Source organism: Acinonyx jubatus, chromosome B4 (assembly GCF_027475565.1).
Source record: "Acinonyx jubatus isolate Ajub_Pintada_27869175 chromosome B4, VMU_Ajub_asm_v1.0, whole genome shotgun sequence".
NCBI classification, from domain to species: Eukaryota; Metazoa; Chordata; class Mammalia; order Carnivora; family Felidae; genus Acinonyx; species Acinonyx jubatus.
Genome location: NC_069387.1, coordinates 108619111 through 108642338, shown reverse-complemented (window position 1 = coordinate 108642338; position 23228 = coordinate 108619111). Strand labels below are relative to the sequence as shown.

General features: G+C 38.6%; 1 protein-coding gene and 1 long non-coding RNA gene across 8 annotated transcripts in view; one reads left to right on the top strand and one right to left on the bottom strand.

Annotated features, from left to right (window-relative positions):
• KITLG (KIT ligand) overlaps positions 1–23228 on the top strand; it is a 97081-nt gene that overhangs the window by 44169 nt on the left and 29684 nt on the right. For 5 of the 7 annotated variants that reach the window (XM_053226586.1, XM_053226582.1, XM_053226581.1 and 2 more), the window contains exons 2-3: positions 1875–1988; positions 12613–12675. In XM_053226586.1, the coding sequence (XP_053082561.1) occupies positions 1875–1988; positions 12613–12675 (177 nt within the window). The remainder of the gene's footprint in view (positions 1–1874; positions 1989–12612; positions 12676–23228) is intronic. The other 2 variants (XM_053226585.1, XM_053226587.1) reach the window with 1 other exon arrangement.
• LOC128316450 (uncharacterized) lies at positions 12824–19051 on the bottom strand. The gene is made up of 2 exons (XR_008300383.1): positions 18477–19051; positions 12824–17181 (listed from the first exon to the last, which is right to left on the bottom strand). It is a non-coding gene; the product is annotated as an uncharacterized LOC128316450 (long non-coding RNA).

The following is a 23228-nucleotide window of genomic DNA, read 5'->3' as shown; positions in this document are numbered from 1 at the left end:
TCTTTGGATTGCCTTCCTTCATTTAATAATATAAATTTAAGTTTCCTCCATGTTTTTTCATGGCTGGATAGCTCATTTCTTTTTAATGATTAATGATTAATATCAGTTAATATTTTAATAAAAATATACGATTGTCTGATATGCCACAGTTTATCCACCTGCTGAAGAACATCCTGGTTGCTTTCAGGAAATCATTTGCACAATTTAGTCTTCATTTCAATCCAAGGGAGACAGTGCTATGAACAGAATGACCCCTCAGTGTTCAAAGTAGCCTTAACCAAACTTAAACAGGATTACTGCTAGAATAGGTCACGATGCTAAAACAATGAAAAGGCTTAGGTTTTGTTTACAAGCCACTCTTATCTATGTAGGTAGCGTTGTACTCTCAGAAATTTTGTAAATGCTGATGTTCACTTGGTCCAGTGTGACACCTAGTTAGTGTGCAGATATTAGTTGAAAATAATCCAGTGTTTTTAAAAAGTACCTGGCTAGTTACATAAATAGGAAAGGTTTCTAGTCATGTGCACATGGACTTTGTGTAATTGTAAGATGCCATAGACAAATGTTAACTCCTAAAAGATTACCGTCACATTTTAAAATGTCTTCAGATATCCATGCCTTTGCTCATGCTGTTTATTTTTCCTGGAATGCGTGTCCCTTCTTTGTCCACTCTTGCAAGTTCCTCCTTGTCCTCCAAAAGCCAGCCACAGTCCCATTTTTTTTTTCTGGCTTTTCTTGGCACTGTCTTCCTGCCAAGGGGTTCTCCTCCTTTAAGGTTAATTGATTAATTGCTTCCTTCTTTGTGTTCTCAAAGCATTTGTCATAGAGTGTGTGTGTTCTTTATGCACCTGCCTCTGAGTTTCAAGGGCATCTTCATCACCTTTGTTTCTCTAGTGACTGGCACAGTCCCTGTTTCATAATATGTGCTCAATAAATTGGATTTGAATTTGAAGCATTAGACAGTTTTTACTTTGGTCACTGATTCATCCAGCCAATATTTACATAAAGAGCTCTTAATGTGCAAGGTGCTGTGTTGTGTGTTATAAGGATAAAAAAAATAAAAAAAATAAAAGAGAATCGGGTGCCCAGGTTCTTAAAAACCTAGAATCTAGTGTAGTAAGAAAAAATAAGTCCTGCATAAAAGTAACTACAAAACATGGTGGGATTTTCAAGGAGAAGTGTGTGTGAGCACACATGTGGTGTGTGTGTGTGTGTGTGTGTGCGAGAGAGAGAGAGAGAGATCATGCTAGGGTTCAGGAATGTCTTCCTCTTCACTAAGGGAATGTTTTTCCTTATTAAGTGGTTTAAAAGCTGTGATTAAAAACGATGATTCTTTTGATGTCTCTTAAATGAGGTTAAATTCTGTCCCAGATCTAAAAATACATCTCTCTCCCTCACTTGGAGTACTATCATATACTATCGGATTTAAAGCACTGCTCAGGGGTTGCTGCTACTTGCCAAACAGTCTACACTTAAAGTATAGAAAGCCTTTTTTGGTGCCTTAAGGTATGAATTTCATACATTCCTAGTTTAAAAAAGAAAACACCTTTAGTGGTAGATCGTTTATAAGTTGCTACATGTTCATTCCTAATTGCCGTTAGGAAATTGGCCTTAGAAAGCTTTTGACAAGAGTTAGCAATAATGTTATTGAAATGAAAATCCAAACCACATTTTAACAGACAATTTTTTAAAAATTTGGTCAGCATATTTTGAACACTCAGCATTTAAGTTATATTTAAGGCAGTAGTTTTTTGTTTGTTTGTTTGTTTGTTTAATATAGATTGTCCTTTCCACCTTAAGGTATAAGATGCAATCGTTTGAGTGATTACAGTTTTTCACTGGTCATCACCAGCAGTTTTTCTGTTTTCATCTAGACTTGGATTGTCACTTGCATTTATCTTCAGCTGCTCCTATTTAACCCTCTGGTCAAAACTAAAGGGCTCTGCAGGAACCGTGTGACTGATGATGTGAAAGACGTTACAAAATTGGTAAGTAAAGAATGCTTTCGATAGCTGTGAATTTTTGTTTCTTGTGGTTTTTGAAAAAGACTTCATTTTTTTCCTGTCCCAAGTTAGTATTTTTCTAAGACAAGGAGAGAAATCCTGGAGTTATTCTGAAGGGTTTATAGAGAGCAGGTAGGGAGATATTTAAGGTCATGGAGAATCTGTGGGTAAAATTGGTACATCACTGCGGTGACTTTGTTTCTTTGCTCCTTTTTTCATCTCCATCACAGGCAGTGAAGGACACCAAAGAGTTCTCTTTGTGCTGATGTGGCAGCACCAGCTTGTTCCCCATTTTCTCTTTTGTGGGTTCCACAGTGTGTCTTATCCCCCTCCACATGCCTTCCTACTATTCTCTAACAAGCCTAACAAAAAAGATTTGAGATGGCCATTCTCCCCTTTCCAACAACACAAAGACCCTGTCACATGTGGGTGGGTGGGTGACCCGTGTGAGAACATAGCTGGAGGAGTGGTTTGTTACCCAAATGTTGAACGACTTCTCTCCCACATTTGCCACATTGGAACTCTTCTCTCAGCAAAAGCAATCTTACACTGGTGCCCCTTGGTTACTGCCAGTTTCATGCCACCATTCTCTTAAAATGCACACCACAGAGAGGGAGATAATACAGCATCTGGAATGGATTCTTCCCAACTCTCCTGATGTAGGGGAGATTTTATGTGCCCACTTGAGCGGCAGTATGTGATTTCAGGATGAACAAACTTTGAGAAGCGTTTTTCACAAATTCCTGGTTCAAAATAGCCAAGTGGCATTTTGTTACTTGAAAACTGTCTAGAGAACAGAGATGATACAAGAATAAGGAAGAGATAAGGGTTGTGATATGGAGAAAAGAAAGTGCTATTTGTTGAGATACTTCCCTACTCTTTATATGCGTTTCCTGGTTTATATTTTATTTGGGGTTCATAGCCAAACTTCAAAAAAAAAAAGTTTAATACTAGGGTCAGAGTCTTTCTGGCTTAGGCTCAATGCAGAATTAATAACACACACACACACACACACACACACACACACACACACACACACACAATTTATGTGGATTCCTTAGAAAGATGCCCTGGGGTCCAGGCTTAAAAAGTATTCTCTGATGCAATACCTGAAGATATATCAACACACTTTATTCAAGGGGCTGGTGATCAAAGCAGTGCACCATTTTCCTGCTATCTGCCCTGCTAGATATTGGGTATAAAGATGTGGTAAGGAAAGTTGATTTTGTTTTTTAAAGAACATAGAGCATGGACCTATTCCTCAAGTTACTTGTTAATTTGTGATCCAAGAAACTACACTAAAAAGAAAATATATGCTTATATTCTAAATTTTATATCAACAGAAGGCACTCATTAAATGTTTGTTTAGTGAATGAAGACCTGATGAGTTTTGCTGTGATAAGCATCGTGATCACCTGTGGTGCTTATTAAAATTACAGGTATCTGGGCAGCACCCCAAAAAACTGATACAATGATCAGTCTGAGGAAGGGCTCCAGGCGTCTATATGTTAAAGAAATTTCTGAAAGATTTAAGAACTCCTGTCCTAGATGATCTGTTCAGTCAACATTTGGAAACCAAAGTGTCTTGATCCTAGTATGTCCCAATTCTTACTATGACTAGCTTTATCTGTGTTACGTGAATTTATATGGATGTCAGATTAACATGAGTCTCAAAAACATGCTTAAAGTAGTTCATAGCTGGGAAATTACAGTTCTCCTGGGGATGCTGGTATGACCGTGGAGCTGGGGATGAGCAATGGAGACCTGCAGTGGTCTTAAGGGGCAAATGTCAAGTATATTGGCAATGAATCAAAGTTGGAAGATGATTGTATATTTGACCATAGGCCACGCACGTCCGAGATTAACGTGGTATTCAAGGAAAATTACTAAGCATTATTACTTGCTAAGTGTTTAAGGAATACTACTCACTAAGCACTACTTCCTGTGAAATGTCAAACTAGTATTTTGAAGTGGCCTAAGTAGGTGTTATGAGCACCTTCCAGGATTTTCCATCCTTGTCTTTAAACATCTGCTTATTCTCCGTCTGTTACCTGTCAGGTGATACAATGAAAAATGGCAAGAAGCATTACTGAGAAAAGTACCTGGAAAAGGGATAACTTGTTAATGTTGACACTAAAATATAGTTCCTCACCCCAAGGGCAAATGTGAAATCCTAAGACTGAAATAAGGTGTTTGTTTTGTTTTGTTTTTAACCCCTTCCAGCAACTGACTTGGGAAATATTTTAATTTCAATAGTTGATTTAGTGAAATTAGTGTGTTTACTTTGGATTAATGAAAGAAATCAAGTTAATAAAAACTTGGACTCAGATTACTCCTAACTAAGTACAGATTGACATGATTCACAGCCCATATTTCATAGAGTAGGAAGTAGAAAAATAATCCTTGACCTCAAAATGTTCATAATCTAGTTTGGGAGATAAATCATCTCCATAAAAATATGAATACATACCATTAATACCACAATAATAAGACATGCATGGATGCCATTTAAAAGATTTCGTGGTAGGAATACCTGGCTGATTCAGTAGCGTGTGAGACTCTTGATCTGGGGGTTGTGAGTTCAAGCCCCATGTCGGGTATAGAGATTAGCTAAAAATAAAATCTAAATAGATATAATTTATTTTGTGATGTACCAACCTGTGCTGATATATTGGTTAAGGAATGGATTTTGGAATTGGTGGTAGACCTGAATTTTTTTTTATAAGTTTGTTTTGTTTATTTATTTAGAGTGTGTGTGTGTCAGAGTGAGCAAGGAGGGGAGGGGCAGAGAGAGAGCATCCCAAGCAGGCTTCATGCTGTCAGTGTGGAGCCCGACACTGGGCTCCATCTCAGGAATCGTGATATCATGACCTGAGCTAAAATCAAGAGTCAGCCCCTTAACCGACTGAGCCACCCAGACGCCCTGGTAGACCTGAATTTAAATCCCAGTTTTTTGACCTTAGATGAGTAACTAACTACCTTTCTAAATCTCAGTTTCTATTTCCCAATTTTGTCTTATAGATTAAATAAGAGAGAACGTATGTACAGATTTTTAAATATAGTTATTGTCAGATAACTTCTTTGGGCCTCAGTTTCCTCATCAGTATTAAGATTAATAGTACTTCACAGAGTGATTTTTAAGGATTGAATCAATTAGTAGAACAGTGTTAGGAACACAGCAAGCACCTGCTAAATATTAGCTATTAGTGGTAGCTATTAGCTATTAGTGGTAGTTGTGGTGTTGTGGGATCATAGGATACTGGAGCTGAAAGAGAACTTAAGAGATAATCTAGACAAACTGTTTCATAAATAAAGAAACTGAGACCCAGGAGCAGGGAAGCACGGCTCCTGGCCCCATTTACCAGTGATGTGCCTTCTACAACATTGATTTTCAAACTGGCTCCTAGAGCCTGCTCAGCCACTCTGCTTTTGTGTATCTGGACTCCCAAATAAGACTTGATTTGAAAAAAAAAAAAAAAAATTGAGCTTCTGAAAAAAATGTTGGAAAGTCACTGCTGTAAACCAGCATTTGTAGGATATCATCTGAGAATCATTCAATCGTACTTTTTTAGGGTACTTATTGAAAGTACAGCTATCAGAGCTCTACTGCAGAAATACGGAGTCTCAGCTGGTGGAGATGGGGTGTAGGAACAGTAATGTTGCCAAGTAGCAGCCTAGGTGATAGGGTGCCAGGACTGCTGAAGCCATAATACTTGTTAAGGTTGGGTTTTTTCCATCTTTGGGCAGGGGGAGAAAGGGTTCTCATCCTTACTCATGAATTTCACTAATTCAGACAGCAACATGAGTGACTTCAGAGTTGTATGGATACAGATAATCACAGCCTCACTCTAAAGTAGAGTGGGGCGGAGCATCTTGAAGTCAGGCGTACTGGCTTGTTTAAGCGTCAGCTCTGCTGTTACTTTGCTGTGTGATCTTGGACAAATAAATCCGGGATTCAATTTCTGGATTTTAAAACGAGGAACAAGGACATGATCAGTAGTTCTGAGTCTAGGATTCATAAACTTCGAACTCTTACAAGTGGAGCTCCAGACTGTGCCTCTGTACGCTTTATGCACATTTCTGGGAACAGGGTATATAGTTTTAATTTCCCAGAGAAGCCTGTGATACCCCTCCGCCCAAAGAGAAGCACTACAAATCTTCTTGGAAGCCCTCTTCAGCTCTGCAATTCTTTCATTTCATAATGATACTTTGTGCGGTTGCACCTTTCAGAATAATTCAGTAATGCCTGGACTCCAGGAGGTTGCATAGAACAAGAGGTAATTGTTCTGCAGGCCTAACCTTGGTATATTCTATTTGGGAGAAATAAAGTAGGTTGACAGTACCTTTTTACCTTTGCTCACAGTAATTGCTTTTTACTGAACTCATTTCTTCACAGTCTCTACCGATTCTGCCTCGGCATTAGGTGGCAACTTGCGCTGGGGCCCACCAACCTGAAGTCTGTTTGCTTGGGGTGATTCTCATGTCACAGAAGCACATGATTTACGACCTTAATGTCATTTTTTTTTTTTTTTTAATTTCTTCTTGGATCCTTTGTGCTGTCCCTACAGTCCCTATGGTTTTCATTTGAAATCCTTCTGGCATGTTTGCTCAGCATAATAGTTCATCTATTTACAGAACATTTTGCTTTGTTTCTAAAAAATGTTGCAAGACTTGTTTTAAATGGCAAACTCAGACCTACCTAAAGAAAAGGTCAAGTGTCTGGGAAGAGGATGAATCAAACTTTAAAAACTTGTATCTGTGGGATAATTAGGCTACAGCTTTTAACAGTTGTGTTAATATAAGGAGGCATACAAATATTGAAATAGTTCAAATTAGTTTCTCCTTTTGTTCTTCCTACTGTTTCTTTCATTTGCGATCATGGTGTTCTTCCATTTGGGGGTATTTGATTAAATGTGACTATGTTGCTTTTTAAAACCCTATTTATTTTTAAATATCTTTTGAATAATGTTTAAGGCAGGCTGCAGTCCCAGCCCCATCTTATAAAGGTGAAATTACTCTGTCTTTCAAGGTCAGTTTACAAATCAGTGTAATAGAATTAAAATACAGGAATTTATGGTTTTCCTGGTCTTGTGATAGGCACTTATTTTAACATAATAGGAGTTCAGCATAATGGGAGATCATAAAATATCTTAGATAAATTTCACTTCGGACAGTTTTGAATAATTCTGACTTTTATTCTTCAAATGCAGAGTTCTTCAAATAGAATTCTTGCCACATAGGTTTTTGTTTTTTTGGAGCTTTGAAAAACAATGGTTTGACAACTGGATAGTTTTTAAATTTTATTAGTTTGCTATATTTAGCATTTTAATTTCTTCTGTGGGCAGTAGAAATCTTCTTTTCCATTTAAAACTAAATTATGGACTTTCAGTATTCAAAGAAAGGACAGAAGTATATTAGAAATAATATTTGTAAAACTAACAAGTATGTGGCCTGCTATATTACCAAGCATGTCCAACTTACTGTGAAGAAAAAAAAAATATTTTTTCCTTTGTAGGATGACCCACTTAGGTACTATGTCTCCTACTCCTTGACTTTTTAAAGCAGTAGTTACTGTGTGAGTATCCAGGTATCATGCAAAGCACCTTGTCCCCTTTAATCATTACAACCCTAGGAAGTAATTATTTTTACCCCCTGTTTATTGATTAGGAAGCTGAGACCTAGTGATAAGTGACCTGATCATCCTTATCTGGAAATAGGAAGCTGAGTGGAGAGGTTTGAACCTGTAACTGTTTCTGGAACACAAGAACCTAGTTAATAATGTATGATGTCTTAATTTAAGCTGTAAATGTCAATAAACTGAGGGTTGATTGGGGGGCGGTGAGAGGGAGGGGAAAGTGGGTGATTAGCATTGAGGAGGGTACCTGTTGGGATGAGTACTGGGTGTTGTATGGAAACCAATTTGACAATAAATTTCATATTAAAAATAAAAATAAATTTAAAAAAAGTTGTAAATGTCAACTGCAGTTTTAAGAACTGTCATTGTAACCTCTTGAATTTTACTTCCTAAGTAGTAGTCACATGATGAGGGAGTGAATATAATCTAGATGTTCTTTTAATCTCTCTCTCTTTCTCTCTTGTTTTTGTTTTTGGAGGGAGAAGAGTCTTCTAACTTTTAGGTATTCTTCACTGAGAAACGATGACTCAGAAAAGTCTTGTAAAATTGCCATCTTAACTTTGTTTTAGTTGCTAATTGAGTTATTATCAAAAAACAAATACCTGTGAAAACCGAAGACAGTTGTCCTGGTGAATTAGATTGTTAGTATTAACAGGAGATGACTTACAAGGGAAAATTTAAAAAGCAAAAAGCTTCCTCCTGTGTTATTTCTGAAAATCAGCATTACACTAAGCTGTACATGAGTAGGCTGTGATATTTAAATATGAGCATAGATTTTCCCCCCTCTACAGCAGCAACTCTTTAACTTCTCTGGGTCTGAAACTCTGGAAACTGTGGACTCTTTTCCCAGAGGCTTTGTTATGTGCAACATTTTATGTACAGTGTCAAGGGAACCATGAGTTACCACTCCTGTATTTTGATTGTTGCCTTGAACTTGGGGAGAACAATGGAGACAAGTATGTGTCTCAGCAAAGACATTTAAGAAGCCACTATTTCATAAGATTTAGAGACCTCAACGACATTTGAATTATGAGTTCCAAAGATTTTAGATTAGCGATCTAGAGAGGGCATTAAATGTTCTAACCTTGAGTTCTTTTTCTCCTGAGTCCAAACACCTTTAGGGCCTGCTATGCAGCCAGTGACAATTTGGCATAAAAAAAACTTTTTCTTGGCTGAGTTTTCAGGATTTCTGCATGCTGCCCATTATGCATTTTTTTCTTTGTTCTTCCCAGTGTCACTGAGTATGGTCAGTCCTCAAGACATCCAAAAAATACAGCCAAAGGGGCCCATCTAGTAGAGTGGGCCCATCATAAAGTGACTTGTGTTGCTGTTTTATGCATTTTACAATCTGGCATAGTACTGACATCCTCATACTCCAAATCACAAAGCTCACTGGGATAATTTGGCGTTCAGTAAAATTTTTAATCAGTTAAGTTCCATTTCATTATTTTATATTTTGCCCTGAACTTATTTTAGAAACTAGAATAGATTTGCTTTCAGAATCTACAGTTTTGATTACTTATCTGTTTGACCCTACCAACGGGCTACTTCCCTAGATTCTAAGCCTCGTTCCTGGGTTTTGGTTTTTGTTTTGTTTTGTCTTCAGCTTCCGGTCTCTACAGGAATATTTAATACATGTTGAGCACTTTCCTAGTGGTCTTCTAAACTGTTCCTGGTCTCTCTTCTGTCCTTGCTGTAATCCATCCTTGCAGACCAATCTTTCGGAATTTACTGTGCCATCCCTCCCTGCTTAGACATTTAATGCAGCACACTTCTTCTGTGAGAAAGTTAGATCAGACTCAATTTTCAGTAACTAGTTTGTTCCCTTTATTTTAGAGACAAATAGAGGTTCTATAGAGAAGAAACGATGTGTCTAAGGAAGAAGTGACTTGCTGTACGGTTCTGGTAAAATGTGTCTTACCAAACCTCACTGTCTCCTAGTGGGCTGCCTTCACCCAACACTCAAGTCCTTCTCTCATGTGGCTTTCCTGGCATATTTCCTACCTCTTACCTGCTGGAGCTTGATTTATCTGTCCACGATTTCCCAAACACACCTTGTGCTTTCCCATTTCTTTGTCTTTGCATACGACCGCTCCTGTAGGTAGGAGAAAATTGAGGCTAAAGTAGATTAAGGAACTTGCCCAAGATCTCTGAGTTACCAGGCTGAGGGCCTGGATCCAACCCGAACAGCATTCCCAGCACCTGTGCAGTGACTCCTACATCAGACTAACTCAAAGGAACATCTAAACTCCGGGCCCAAGGCTCCCTCTATACTGTCACACTTCCTATAATGATCCATGTATATCAAACTGAATTTATCACAAGGTTATCTGTGCTGAGTGCTCTTTAACACACTCTTGTGTGCTTAGAAGGTAATACAGTAACTCATGAAGCAACCATAAGAATCTACAACTTGACTCCCTAAGTTCTCCCTAAATTCTCTTCCAAATATAATTGGAAAGGAACCAATGTAAGCTGAGAAAATAATAAAGGGAGACTGCCCTATGGATGACTTACTGAGCCCAGCACGTGGGGCCAGGTTTGTATCCTTCCTGCATCTGGAACTCTTGAGCTCTGCTACCTGGAGACACCAATTAACCCCTCTGGGCCTCCATGTCTTCATCTATAAAATAGACATAATAATATATGTCTCATGAAGTTGTGGCAGACTGTACGTGAAAATTTTTTATGGATTATGAAGCATTTTTAGAAATACTATTACTTTTCATCCTATCAGAAATTAAATATCAGCAAATCAGTTTAATGCAGAATTTATTATTATATACCCCTTCCCCCCAAGTAATAAGGTATAGAGATTTCAGTGTGTTGGTCAGAGAACTTCTTGTAAGGTTTCTTTGACTTCTTTGAACCAATTTATATATATAAATTAATAATAAAATTAATTGACCATATCCCTTATATTTCTTCCTGCTTGTTAGGAGTATGTATATATATACTCAGGTCCTAAATTTGCTGAATATGAATTCTGTCAATTTTATAAAGATGGTTAGAAATAGATAATGTAAATTATCCTGAAGAAGGGGCTAGCAGGCTGTGTTCGGAACACCTGCCACTTCTTGTCCAGTTTTTCCATCTGGAATGGCTTTCATTTACAAGGTTGGTTCATAACATAATAGAATGTTGTTGCTTAGTCTAATTCCAGTTTTTACACATGTGGAAGTGTCCACTGTTTCTTTGCCAGCAGGGCTTACATAAAATGACTGGGTAATTTTGCCTTTCAAACATGGGGATGAAGATCCAAAAGACAAAAGAAATCATGGAAGCATGGGGAGAAATTTGAGAGGAAGAACGTACCCAGGACAAATGTGCAGATAGTAGATGAAATGTGTAGTAGAACAAAGAGGCAAGGGAGGCACTGCTGTCCAGGATCTGAGTTCTAGTTCTCGTCCATGCTCCTCACGTCATAGCTGTGTGACCTCTTTGAGCCTCAAGTTCTCCGTCTGTTAAATAGAGATAATGTGTCACAGGGATCGGAAGACTAGATGTGATGAGGCAACATAAGCCCTTCATGAGCACAGTGCCTGGCACATACTACATATTCAGAAAAGGTTAGGCTCCAGACTAAGGTGAGTGTAAAACGAGTAAGATGTACCCTTGGAGGTAGAATGGTGGTAAGCACGAGGGAACAGTCGCTCCCTTGGCTCCCTTCTGACTACTTATGCCTGTGCCTAGATTCTTTTCTCACCAAATTTTTCTCAGATTCTAGAAGCTATTGGCATGGCCAGGAAGAAACATACAGATTGTGTTACGGGAGACTTGTCGGAGGTGACCCAGTCCAGCAAACGTGAGCAAGATCCTAGCTTAATGTGGGGAAGAGCAAAGTTTTGGGATGTATTGCAGACGTAATAGTGCAAAGCCACACTTTTCCACCATATGTTGTCTTAAGACTCCATGGTCTGAATCAGTTGTTGGCTGTATTCAGCTGGAAATGGTAATAGTGGTGGCACGACCGAGCTAGTACTGTTTGTAGGAAAGGAGATCAGGGAATCTAGAACTCTAAGACACCAGGATATATATTCTAGAAGTCAATTGCCAATATATCTCTCAGTAAAGAATCTAGATTGTGTTTATGATGTGTTTGGCACATTCAGTTAGTTCGTACATTGACTATTTGGGCATGGGTACTTTTATCTCCATTTTATAGATGAGAGAAACCAAAGTACAGAATTTAGCTTTGGTTCCAGATCAGGTATTTGGTCAACATATGCCACAATGACTGATAAAAATGTGTTAGATATTTTTTAAAAGCCTGTGAAAGAAGCTAGGTAAACATTTGAGACCTTTCTTAAGTCCTGGGGAAGCAGATTAAGCTCTCTCACAGAACTGAATCTTTACAAGTTAGGTTAGAAAGCACTTGGATCTCATAAGTAGTAGTTCTTTGGAAGTTTCACTGACATTTTTTTCTAGGATCAATAAATCCTCAAACTTGCATCAAAGTCATCTAGAGAATTTGTTAAGTAAGATTCAGTAGGTCTGATGTGGTCTGAGAAGTTACATCTCTAGCAGGTTCCCTGGTGATGTTGACACATCGCTTTGAAAACCACTGGCAAAAGAACCCAAAACAAAGAAGACACGTCATATTATTGATTCTTTGGTGAGACAGTAGGAAACTAGTCCTGGGAGGGAATTCCAAGACCACAGGTAAAAATTGAAATTTAGAGGTTTCCAAAATTCAATGGATTATACTTAGCCACTCATTATTGAATTTGGAGTCCAAAAGACTTGTATTGTCACTTCTTTTTTTTTTTTTTTTTTGAGAGTGCCTGTGATTACAAAGGGAAATCAAGAAAGGAAAATCACTATGTAAATATTGAAATTCAGTGGTAACTTAACAACGATATGACACGTGTGTATGTGTTTTCCTCCAAACCATTAAAAATAATGATTAATTGATATATATGAATTTTCTCATGGATTTTTTTTCCTTCTTTGTTTTTCTTCTGGTCTTTGTAGGTGGCAAATCTTCCAAAAGACTATAAGATAGCCCTCAAATATGTCCCCGGGATGGATGTTTTGGTATGTAAACTGTACATTTCTGTGTTTCTTTTTCAGAGCTGACAAAAGAGATGAGAACATTCTATTGAGACAGGAAATTATCTGCCATTTAGGAGTTTACTGATTGTTAGTATTTGAAGAAGGTATTTTTGGAATTTGACTTGCATAGTTTTGTTTTTGGCTTTTTTTTTTTTTTTTTTTTTGAGCAAACAACAGCAGAGGAGGGCCAAAGAGAGAGAATCCCAAGCAGGCTCTGTGCTGTCAGCAAAGAGCCCAGTGTGAGGCTCAAACCCATGAACCATGAGATCATGACCTGAGCTGAAATCAAGAGTTGGGCACTCGACTGACTGAGCCACCCAGGCGCTCCATAAATATGTATTTTTAATGAAACATTATAAATACTACCATGCCTCTTTCCTATCTCCAGTGGTCCCCACTTTGTCTCGTACAGGCAATTTGACTCTTAGGAACAAGTATTTTGAGCTGGAATCTTTCATTCTACCATGTGTTTTCAAGTCATGGCCTGAAGAGTTGTGTTGAGTGCAACAGTGCATAGTAACTCTGCCTGCTCTTTCATATTTACGGCAAACTATGCACCCAGAAGATACTGTATTTTTTGCATATTTTCATATTTATGTTAATTACACTGTAGTACATATACCACTTTGCAACTTGCTTGTATTTTGTGACATGCCTTTGACCTGTAATGTGCCAATCCACGATGATTCATTTTAACTACTGGATTGTGTTCCTTGACTTAATTTAAAATCGTTTGGGTTACTCTGCAAGTAAACATCTTTCCACGATTTATGAAATGCTTATTATAAATCCACCCTGTGCAAGTTGTCTTAGGCTTTGAATACTTTTTGTGGCTTAGTCAATCAAAATGATGACCATTTTAAGTGTGTTACATCACTAAGTGCTTGTGCTTAAAAAGTCATTCAAAGACTATAAGGTTATTTTCAAGAGAATGTCAAAGGCCAATTTTCATTAAGAAAGTAAACATTTTAGCACGAGCTATCTAAAGTTCCTTAGAACTCCTTAGAATGTGTTTCTTCATGTTGAACCAGATACCCTCAAGTTTAGGTTAGTGTCTGTTCCACTGAATTAGGGGGAGTTCTCTTCAAACAGGAATGTAAAATCATAGCAGCTTGAAAGTTAATTCATCTATTCAGTCAATCACTCAGGCAGCAGGTACAGTATTTGTTAGGAAAAGTTCTGGAGCCAGCCCTTTGGCAGACATTTTAAGGAACAAACACATCAATTAGCTTTATGTGCAAAAATTTTAATAACTAGGTGAGGGGGACTATCTGGCCTTTTCATAATGCTTTTTTTTTTTTTTTAACTTTCATGATGATTTCACATATTTATTTCTTTGGATGGTTAGAAAAACCCTTCAAGGAAGGCAAGACAGCTTCTGTGATTTGTATGGGTTCTTGTTTTACAAATGACACACTGAGGTTTATAAGCATTTTGCCCAGGGTTGTCCAACTAAAAAGTGACAGTCTTCAAAAGAAACCTCTAGTCATCAATAGCAAGGGAGGGTGTTCTGAGTGAAACGTGTAAGTAATAAAGGTGCACCCTGCTCCTGGCAGAAGCATTTAGGTCTGTGATTGCCAAACTCAAAGAAATCATGCAGCTTTTCATGTTAAATTGAAAATAACAAAATAGATTACTTTGTGCTGATAAAATCCTAGGTTGTGCTCAGTCACACATTTTAGTATGGGCTGTGGTAGCAAGAGCCAAACTTGCAAAAATAAAGCTGATTCATTGCCACGTTTTTTTTTCTTGTTTCTGTAATTGAGAAAAGTCCACTATTATTTGATCTTGGCACACCGTCCTGGCACAACTGGAGAAACTTTGTTCTTGGCTACCACAGTTGGCAAGAAAATAAGCTCGTGCATAAGGCTTTGGGTAGAAACGGGGTCTTACACTTTGTTTTACCTTTATTTTAAAATGTTAGTTTCTGCCAAGACCAGAGGAGTTTCCCAGTGGAGAGGCCAGTGATTATTTGTCAGTGGTCAGAGACCCAGCTGCATTATATTTTGTCTTTAAACAATAAAGGGTGGAGTAGGAATCAGAATGAGCACCAGAAAGATTCTCTGGGGCCACGGCAATAAAATTCCGTCTTGAAGCACCGGGCAGAAGGTGGCTCTAGAATAGAATACGCTTTATTGTTGTAGTTTTGCTTTAAAATTCTGCTAAGTACTCCTGAAAATGGTGGGGGGAGGGGAGGTACTTTTCTAAGGGACCTCTTAGAAAATTACCTAGCAGTTTCCTTGTCACAAATAGCAGGGTGCTACCAGCCAGTTGGTATTTAAACCTGATGATAATCACCAATTCTGTCTTAAGCTCTTGAAACTGTAATATTGCCAGACTGTTAGGATTTTAAGTCACTAACCTTAAAAATCCTAAACATTTCTGATCCTTTCATTTACCAGTAACGTTATTGCAGAAAGACCAAAAATTGGATTGCTGAATTTGTGCCACACATCTGCTGTTATCCCAATGTTTATAAAATGATATATATTTTGATTTGCTTATGGTATTTGAGTAAAAAGAAGATTTATCCATTTTTAATTATAGATTTATCAGCTTTAACTTTTTGTTTGGAAATAATTCCAAACTTACAGAAAAGTTGTGAGTATTCCAAAAACACTCACAAACTCTTTAATGCATATTCGTCTACTTTTAACATTTTGCCTCATTTACTAAAGTAAATGTGCAAACGTGTGTGTTATTGTTTTCCTGAACTCATTGAATCACTTGTATATATAAGGGATGTTTACCGCTACATACTTCAGTGTGTGTTTCCTAAGTAAAGGCTCTTCTTCTTTGTAGCCACAGTATGGTTGTCAACTTCAGTAAATTTACCAATAACTAAAATACTTAAATCTATTGGCTGTATCTTTTTAGTATTTTCCTCTAGTACAAGATCCAGTCTAGGATAATGGCTTGCATTTTTACATCAGGTGTGAGACGGCCAAATGTCTCCCAAAGATGTCCCATGCTGTGACCATATCACCTTACATGTAAAAAGGGATTTTGCAGATATAATTAAATGCCCCATCTCTAAGTCCTTAAGCTATCTGAAATTATCCAGATTGTTCTATTCTAATCACATGAATCCTTATATGAGGGAGGCAGAACTATCAGAGCCAGAGAGAGTGATTAGAAGATGTTACGCTATTGGCTTTGAAGATGGGGAAGGGGCCACGGGCCAAGGGATGCAGGTGGTGGCCTCTAAAGGCTGAAAAGGGCAAGGAAAATAATTCTCCTGAAGAGCCCCTTTGAATAAACCAGCCCACATGCACACCTTGATTTGAGCCTAAACAGCCTGGAGTTGGATCTGACCTCAACAATTGTAACATCATAAATTTGTACTGTTTTAAGCCCACCAGTCTGCTTTAAGAGTTCCTCAGCCTGCCTTTTGTCTTTATGACACTGAGATTTTTGAGTAACTCAGCCCTCCTCTTTAAGTAAAACGTGTGTCTCTGAGACACTTGATTGGTGTTTCTTGATGACTGTTATATTCAGGTTATGTGTTCCAAGCCATGAATGCTATATAAGTGATGAAACATCCTCAGGTTATCATACCCAGAGGCACACAGTGTCCATCTTCCCCCTTCATGGTGCTGTTTGGATCACCTGATTAAGGTGTTACACTGTTTCTGTGTGTTTACTCATGAGCAACTCAGAAGCAATATTTGGGGAGATGTTTTAAGACCATGTACGGTTCTTCATCAAAGTTTATCCCATAAATTGAGTATGTATTGACGATTCTTACCTGAACCAGTCTTTGCCACATCAGTTTCTATTTTCAAAGGCAGGGTTAAACAAAGAAGCCCTTGGCAATATGTAACAATAAGCCTGCAGGCCACCTTCCCTCTAGCGCCTTCACCCTCGTGTCCAGGATTCCCATTCTCAATTCTCCCCACCTTTCTCTAGCCGGCCCTGCGGCCTCTGGGCTCTTCCCATCTCCCTCGCCATTTCAGGACTTCTCATTTGAGGTTTTGACTCTTCTTGAGTAGACAGAGTAATTAAAAAAAACAAACACACCTGATTATTTTACCCCTCCTTCTTCATACACTTTGATGTCTGTGTGCCTGTTGCTCTTAGGAAACAGAAAAAGGAGCTCCTTAAATAACACCTTCAAGATTCTCATGATCTGGCCCCTTTCCAAGTCCTCTTTTAGCCGCACATCCTCACGTGTTTCCTGTTGCCACTGTTCCTCTGCACACGGCTTTCTGTGTACCTGAGCAGTCCTTTGATTCCGGCAACTTCTGACTCTTGCTTTCAATTTCACTTCTTTAAGGGAGCCTTCCCCTTCTTCCTCGAAGAAGCCAAATCGTCCTGTTGGAAACTCTTTTTGTAACCTCCTTCAAAATTGCAGTTTTCCATTTATCTGCGGATTTAATTGATAACCTTCTACTTAACGCCTGTAAACATCTGTAAGGCAGGAATTTGTCGATGTTTGCTCTTATGTCTTCAGTGCGTGATGAACAATAGGCACTTAATAAATCCCTGCTGAAAGTGAAGAAGGAAGAAGTTCCCATGTCATCTCATGTAATTTCTCTACGGAACAAATTTGACCTGAGTAGAGTCCATGAGATTATTGTGTTGAGTGCCTGTAACTCCTCACACAATACCTGCACTTCAGTATTATTGCTGTCTTTTTTTTTTAGATAGATGTGTATTTTATTAAAAATCTTAGATATGAGGTATTCAATTTTTAAGAGTTTTTTGTATGTTTACTTTTGAGAGAGAGGGAGAGAGAGAATGTGAGTGAAGGAGGGGTGGAGAGAGAGGGAGACACAGAATCTGAAGCAGGCCGCAGGCCCCAGGCTCCAAGCTGTCAGCACAGAGCCTGACACGGAGCTCAACCTCAGGAACTATGAGATCATGACCTGAGCTGAGTCGGACACTCAACCAACTGAGCCACCCCACGTATTATGCAATTTTTAGGAATCATGGTTTTCTTGAGGCTTCTGTCCAACCACTTTCACTGAGTCATTTCCATATTCAAGAACATTCTCACTGTTCCCAGTAACTAAAGGCTGAAAGCCAAATTCCTGAATCTAATGTTCATATTCTTCCTAATCTTGCCTCCTCCTAACCACCTCATCTTAATACCTATTTTTGCCCAACACAAACCAGCCACCCCAGCTAGATGCATCCCTGCCTCCTAAAATTACCTTGCTTATTCTCAACTCTGACTTTGCTCAGTGCTACTTCCCTTGGCCAGGGATGTCCTTTCCCCTTCCATCCAGCCATCCCAATTCTACCTGTAGAATCCTGCAGTGTCTCGCAGCTAAAAGCATCTTCTCCATGGCCTCTTGTCCAAGATCAGGGTGAGATCTACCTTTCTCACCAGGGCTAGTTCCTACTGTTCCATGCTCTCTTCCCTGCATCATCCAGTAAAACTGGCTTCACCCCTACTCTGCTTGCCTCGGGGGATGCAGTGGTCAGGAATACCAAGATGGTGTCTGATCTGTAGACTTTACCTTTTAGTTCATCATCTCTGAATTTTTATAGAACTTGTCCAGAAACAACTCATTTTGGGTACCTGATCATATTATTTCTCACCTAGCTATTTAAAATTGTATGTGTTATATATTTGTCTCTAAGTGTTGTGAGAAATAATTAAGATAGGAAAAGCCCAAGATATAAGATCTATACATTGTCAGATGCTATCATTATTATTTTCTTATGTTTTCTCTTTTTACTGTATTTTATTTGTCTAATGATTAGGGATCAAATCTTTCACTCCTTTATATTTCCTCACCTTTCAAGCAGATAGTAGTTACTCAGAAACTGCTTACCAGTTAGCATTTAACTGTGGCAAAAAAATGTCTTGATTTCCAAATCTTGAAAGGTCCATCTTCATTTGTTTAGAGTTCTTTGGTTCTCACTAACAGTAATGAATTCAAACTTAATTCTAAAGAGGAAAGAAAGAAAGAAAAAGTTCCAGTTATAAGGATACTGAAGAGTAGCATTACAAATTAAAGGACAAGGATGCAGCCAGGCTTCATGAAGGGACTCCAGCCAGTTGTCCAATCAGTTATGGCCACAGAGCAACTTCACTAGTTGTGAGTATGATTCCTGAGGGGTGACCCTGTGGTTAGAAGTACTTCCTGTAGAAATAGATGAAATCAGCCAAGCAGACACTGTAGTTATCTACTTCTATCTCCCATAGAATAAGTATTTATTTAAAAAGAATAGGTATAAAATGTTAGTCAAATGAATAAAACATAACATTAAATACTAATTCTAAGAAGATTGTCTTTTTTTTTAATTTATTTTTATTTATTTTTAGAGAGAGCACATAAGTAAGGGAGAGGGGGAGGGAGAAAGAATCTTAAGCAGGCTCAGCTGACTCTGGAGCCACCCAGGCATCCCAAAACTATTTTTAAGTGACTCTTTTGTGTACTCAAACTACAGGCAGGGTCCATCTTTAGTGATTATGTTAAGATGCTGTTCAGAATATCTAGACCACTGCTGTCTAGTAGAAACATGAAAGCTATATATATAATCTTAAAAATTGTTCAGTAGCCACATTTTAAAAAGTTAAAGGGGGGGGGGTGCGCGTGGGGCACCTGGATGGCTCAGTCAGTTGAGCGGCTGAGTCTTGATTTCAGCTCGGGTCATGATCCCAAGGTCGTGGTATGGAGCCCCTCATGGGGTTCCGGGCTGAGCGTGGAGCCTACTTGGGCTTTCTCTCTCTCTCTCTCTCTCTCTCTCTCTCTCTCTCTCTCTCTCTCTCACCCTCTCCCTCTCCCTCTCCCTCTCCTCTCCTCTCTCCCCCCCCTCTCTCTCTTTACTACGATATATCCAAAATATCATTTTACCCTATCAATATAAATTAATGGAATTTTACATTTTTTCATGTTATTCAAAATCCACAGTGTATTTCATACCTACAGCACATTTCAGTGCAGACGTTAAATTTTCATCAGAAATATTTACTCCATGTTTAGATTTTCATAACGTTTACAGTTGAAAGTGCAGATTCACAAACCTAAGATTTTCTAAATATACTTAAAAGTTTTTCAGTCATTGAATCAAGTATTGATTTTTAAATGTAAACAAATTAAAAGTAAGTAAAATAAAATGTTAGTGCTTTATACTAGCCACATTTTGAGCGATCAGTAGCCACAGGTGGCTAATAGCCCCTGTATTTTATGACCCCTTTATGAGCCTTTATGAGGCTCTGAATAGATGGAGTGACTTGACCGAAATCACAAAGTGTGTTAACAGTTAAGACTAAACACCGAACCTCTAGTTCATCCTTTCTGCCCTCACCTCTCTGTGCTGTTCCTTCCTCACTGTGCTATTTTGTGTCTGGCTCAGGGACCATTTATAGGCCATGGGAAACAACACGTATTTATAGTATGTGGGCTGATTACCATCTTAATCAGGTTAAAGTTTCTACATCATTTTAATTCAAGCAAGAAAATGCAAAGTTAGGTGCCTAAAGTAAATACTGAAGACCCGAATTGTTCAGGAAGAAGACCAAAATAAATCCTGACAGAACCCGGCTCCTCCAAAAGGGAGTTAAGATTTTAGAGATTCCACACTACTAATGTGAGCACACACTGCTTTTGCAAAGTGCTTTTATAGAAATGTTTGAAATTTGCCTGCTGTGGAATGTTTGTGAGTAGCAGGGGAGTGTCAGTTCTCTAGCCTTTAAGAGTAAATACCAGAAGGAGGATAAAGAAAGGCCACTAAAGGCAATCGGCATTTGCTGTTTGGTTGTGACCCTTGGCTCGCAGAAATTTATTTTCATCAGTAGACTCTGAATTCATTGAAATGAGACGGGACCATTTCCATTCCCAAGAGATCTCTTAATTGAGTCCAAGGGCCAGTATAGTCCGGTCTAGATGTGAGACCGCAAGACTCATAGACAACCTGGCAGAAGAAATGCTGCAGCTGTATGTGCTTTGTACCCCTGACAAAAGAACTAAGTGAGTGCTTGGGAGTCTCGGTTTTGCAATGTTTCTGTTTTAAATTTATTGTACAACCTTGGACAAATCACGTCATTGCTCTAGGTCTTGGCATTCCCATCTGTGAAATCATGGGGCTGGACCAGGTGGTCTTCGGTATTCCTTCCAGATCCAAACTATTGTGATTCTAATGGCGTGGCTCTAGGTTCTTTTGATTTCTCAGAAGGGAAATGCTGGAAACAGGAGAGGAAACAAAGGAATGCTTTGTGCCTTGGGCATTCATACCTCTAATACTGGCGCACACACATTAAAGAAAAGAAAACAAAAACAATCTAAGCGGGCGGTAATGCTAGTAATTAGATTAGTTGGAATAGAAGACTGAGTGCATGCTTCTTGTGAATATTCCTCAGAGGGCTCATGGTTATGAGCCAGTGCTGTTTCTCTGTAAGAATCCTAACAGATACATTACCCCAGCTCCTTTGTCAGGAACTCTCACAACGCAGATACCAACCTTAGACCCAGTAAGGAAGCACACAGGTATCTGTCTTCAAATAGCAACAAATGGAAAGAAGCGCCAAGTGCTTGCATGAAGAAATTTACAGTACATTGTGTCCACTTTCACCTTCTGATTCTATAAAGCTAATGGTGACTGCTCTTAGAGACTCCCTCTGCATCCAAGATTGATGCAGAATAATGTGTCAAGTTCTTTCAGCTAATAAAGCAGAACAATTTCTTGAATGAAGCAGAGGACAGAAAAGAGAAAGTATGGCAGACTAAGTCCCCAGGATGTTTGTTTTTTCAATTTTTATTTTTTTAATGTTTATTTTTGAGAGAGAGCTCATCTGCAAGTTGGGAAGGAGCAGAGAGAGGGTGGGGAACGGGATCTGAAGCAGGCTCTGTGCTGACAGCAGAAAGCCCTATGTGGGGCTCAACTCGTGAACGGTGAGATCATGACCTCAGCCCAAGTCGGATGCTCAACCGACTGAGCCACACAGGCACCCACTAGGATGTTTTTAAAACACACAATTTCAGTCAGGGTCTCAAATGTATCAGTTCTGGGATTGCAGAGGTGTTATATCACATATCATATGTTATCTATTTCATATATTCATATATTATGTATTTTAAATATGTGTGGTGTTAGAATGTGCATGGATTTTTTCATTATTGATCTTTAGAAGCAGTAGTGTTCCTAGTTATGTTTAGAATGCTTTTAATAGTTTTTATATCTTTCATTTAATCATTTAGTTAAATCATTAACTTAGTCATGATGCTGTAAACTTTAAAATCCCTTAGGGGTACCCAGATGGCTCGGTTGAGCACCCCACTCTTGATTTCACCTACTGTTGTGATCCCAGAGTTGTGGGATGGAGCCCCACATCTGTATCCGTGCTGAGCATGGAGCCTGCTTAGGACTTTTCTCTCTCTCTACCCCCCTCTCTCCCTCTCCCTGTCCCTCCCTTCCTCTGCCCCTCTCCCCAGCTCACACACTTTAAACCTAAAAAAAAATCACTTACAGGAGGTTCACAGTTTTTAAGCAAATCTTCAAGGGTAGGGGCATAGTAGCCCGTTGAGGATGTTGATGCATTATCATTGACTAACTTAGCATTCTAGAATGATATGTGTTATATAGGAATTGGAAGCATATCTTTCCAGTGGTTTTATCCAGAGTTGCTGTAATTAACCCAGAAAATGTAAGATGGAAGCTACCAAGAAAGAAGATAAGAAATTGAGAGTATGGAGTTAAGGAAAACCCAGATAGATTTTCCCTTTCATTTTTATTTTATTTATTACTTTTTTAATTTTTTTTTTGATAGAGGCGGACTACAAGTGGGGGAGGGGCAGAGAGAGAGGGAGACACAGAATCTGAAGCAGGCTCCAGGCTCAGAGCTATCAGCACAAAGCTCCTTACGGGGCTCAAACCCATGAACTGTGAGATCATGACCTGAGCCGAAGTCAATCACTTAACTGACTGAGCCACCCAGGCGCCCCTAGATTTTCCCTTTCAAAGCAAGGATTGTATTTCTTTTTGTATGTATATAGGTGAGTCGAACATTAAGGTATATGTACTTTAAGAATTTGAAAGGTACTTTTTACATCACTTCATTGAACTCCTCTGTGGCTTTATCAACTTTCCTAATTCTTCACATTCTTCTGTTAGTAAAATAGAGAACATTATTTATATCTTACATTCTTCTGATGCATGTTGTGAGTTAATATTTATATGGAACTGTTTGAGCTTAAAATTGTCTCTGAAGGCTAAGAAAGTGTGACAATAATGCTTGTTACTAAGGCAAAAGAAAAGATTACATTTGGGAACCCCATAGCCTTAAATCATCCATTTCCTAATCATAATCTTGGAATCAGTCAAAAAAAAAAAAACAGGTCTGTCATCTCACAATGAAGTATTAGCTTACTGTATTTTGTTCTCTTTTGCAAATCATTGACTATATTTAATTAAAAAGAAAATATGAAACTGCTTGATGATATAGTCAGAACTGTTTTTCTTTTTTGCAGGGAGACAGGTCAAAACTGGCCGATATTTGATATATTTTTTTTAACCTCAGATCTATCTTTAATAAGTCCAAGAATCCTGGGGTGCCTGGGTGGCTCAGTCAGTTAGGTGTCCGA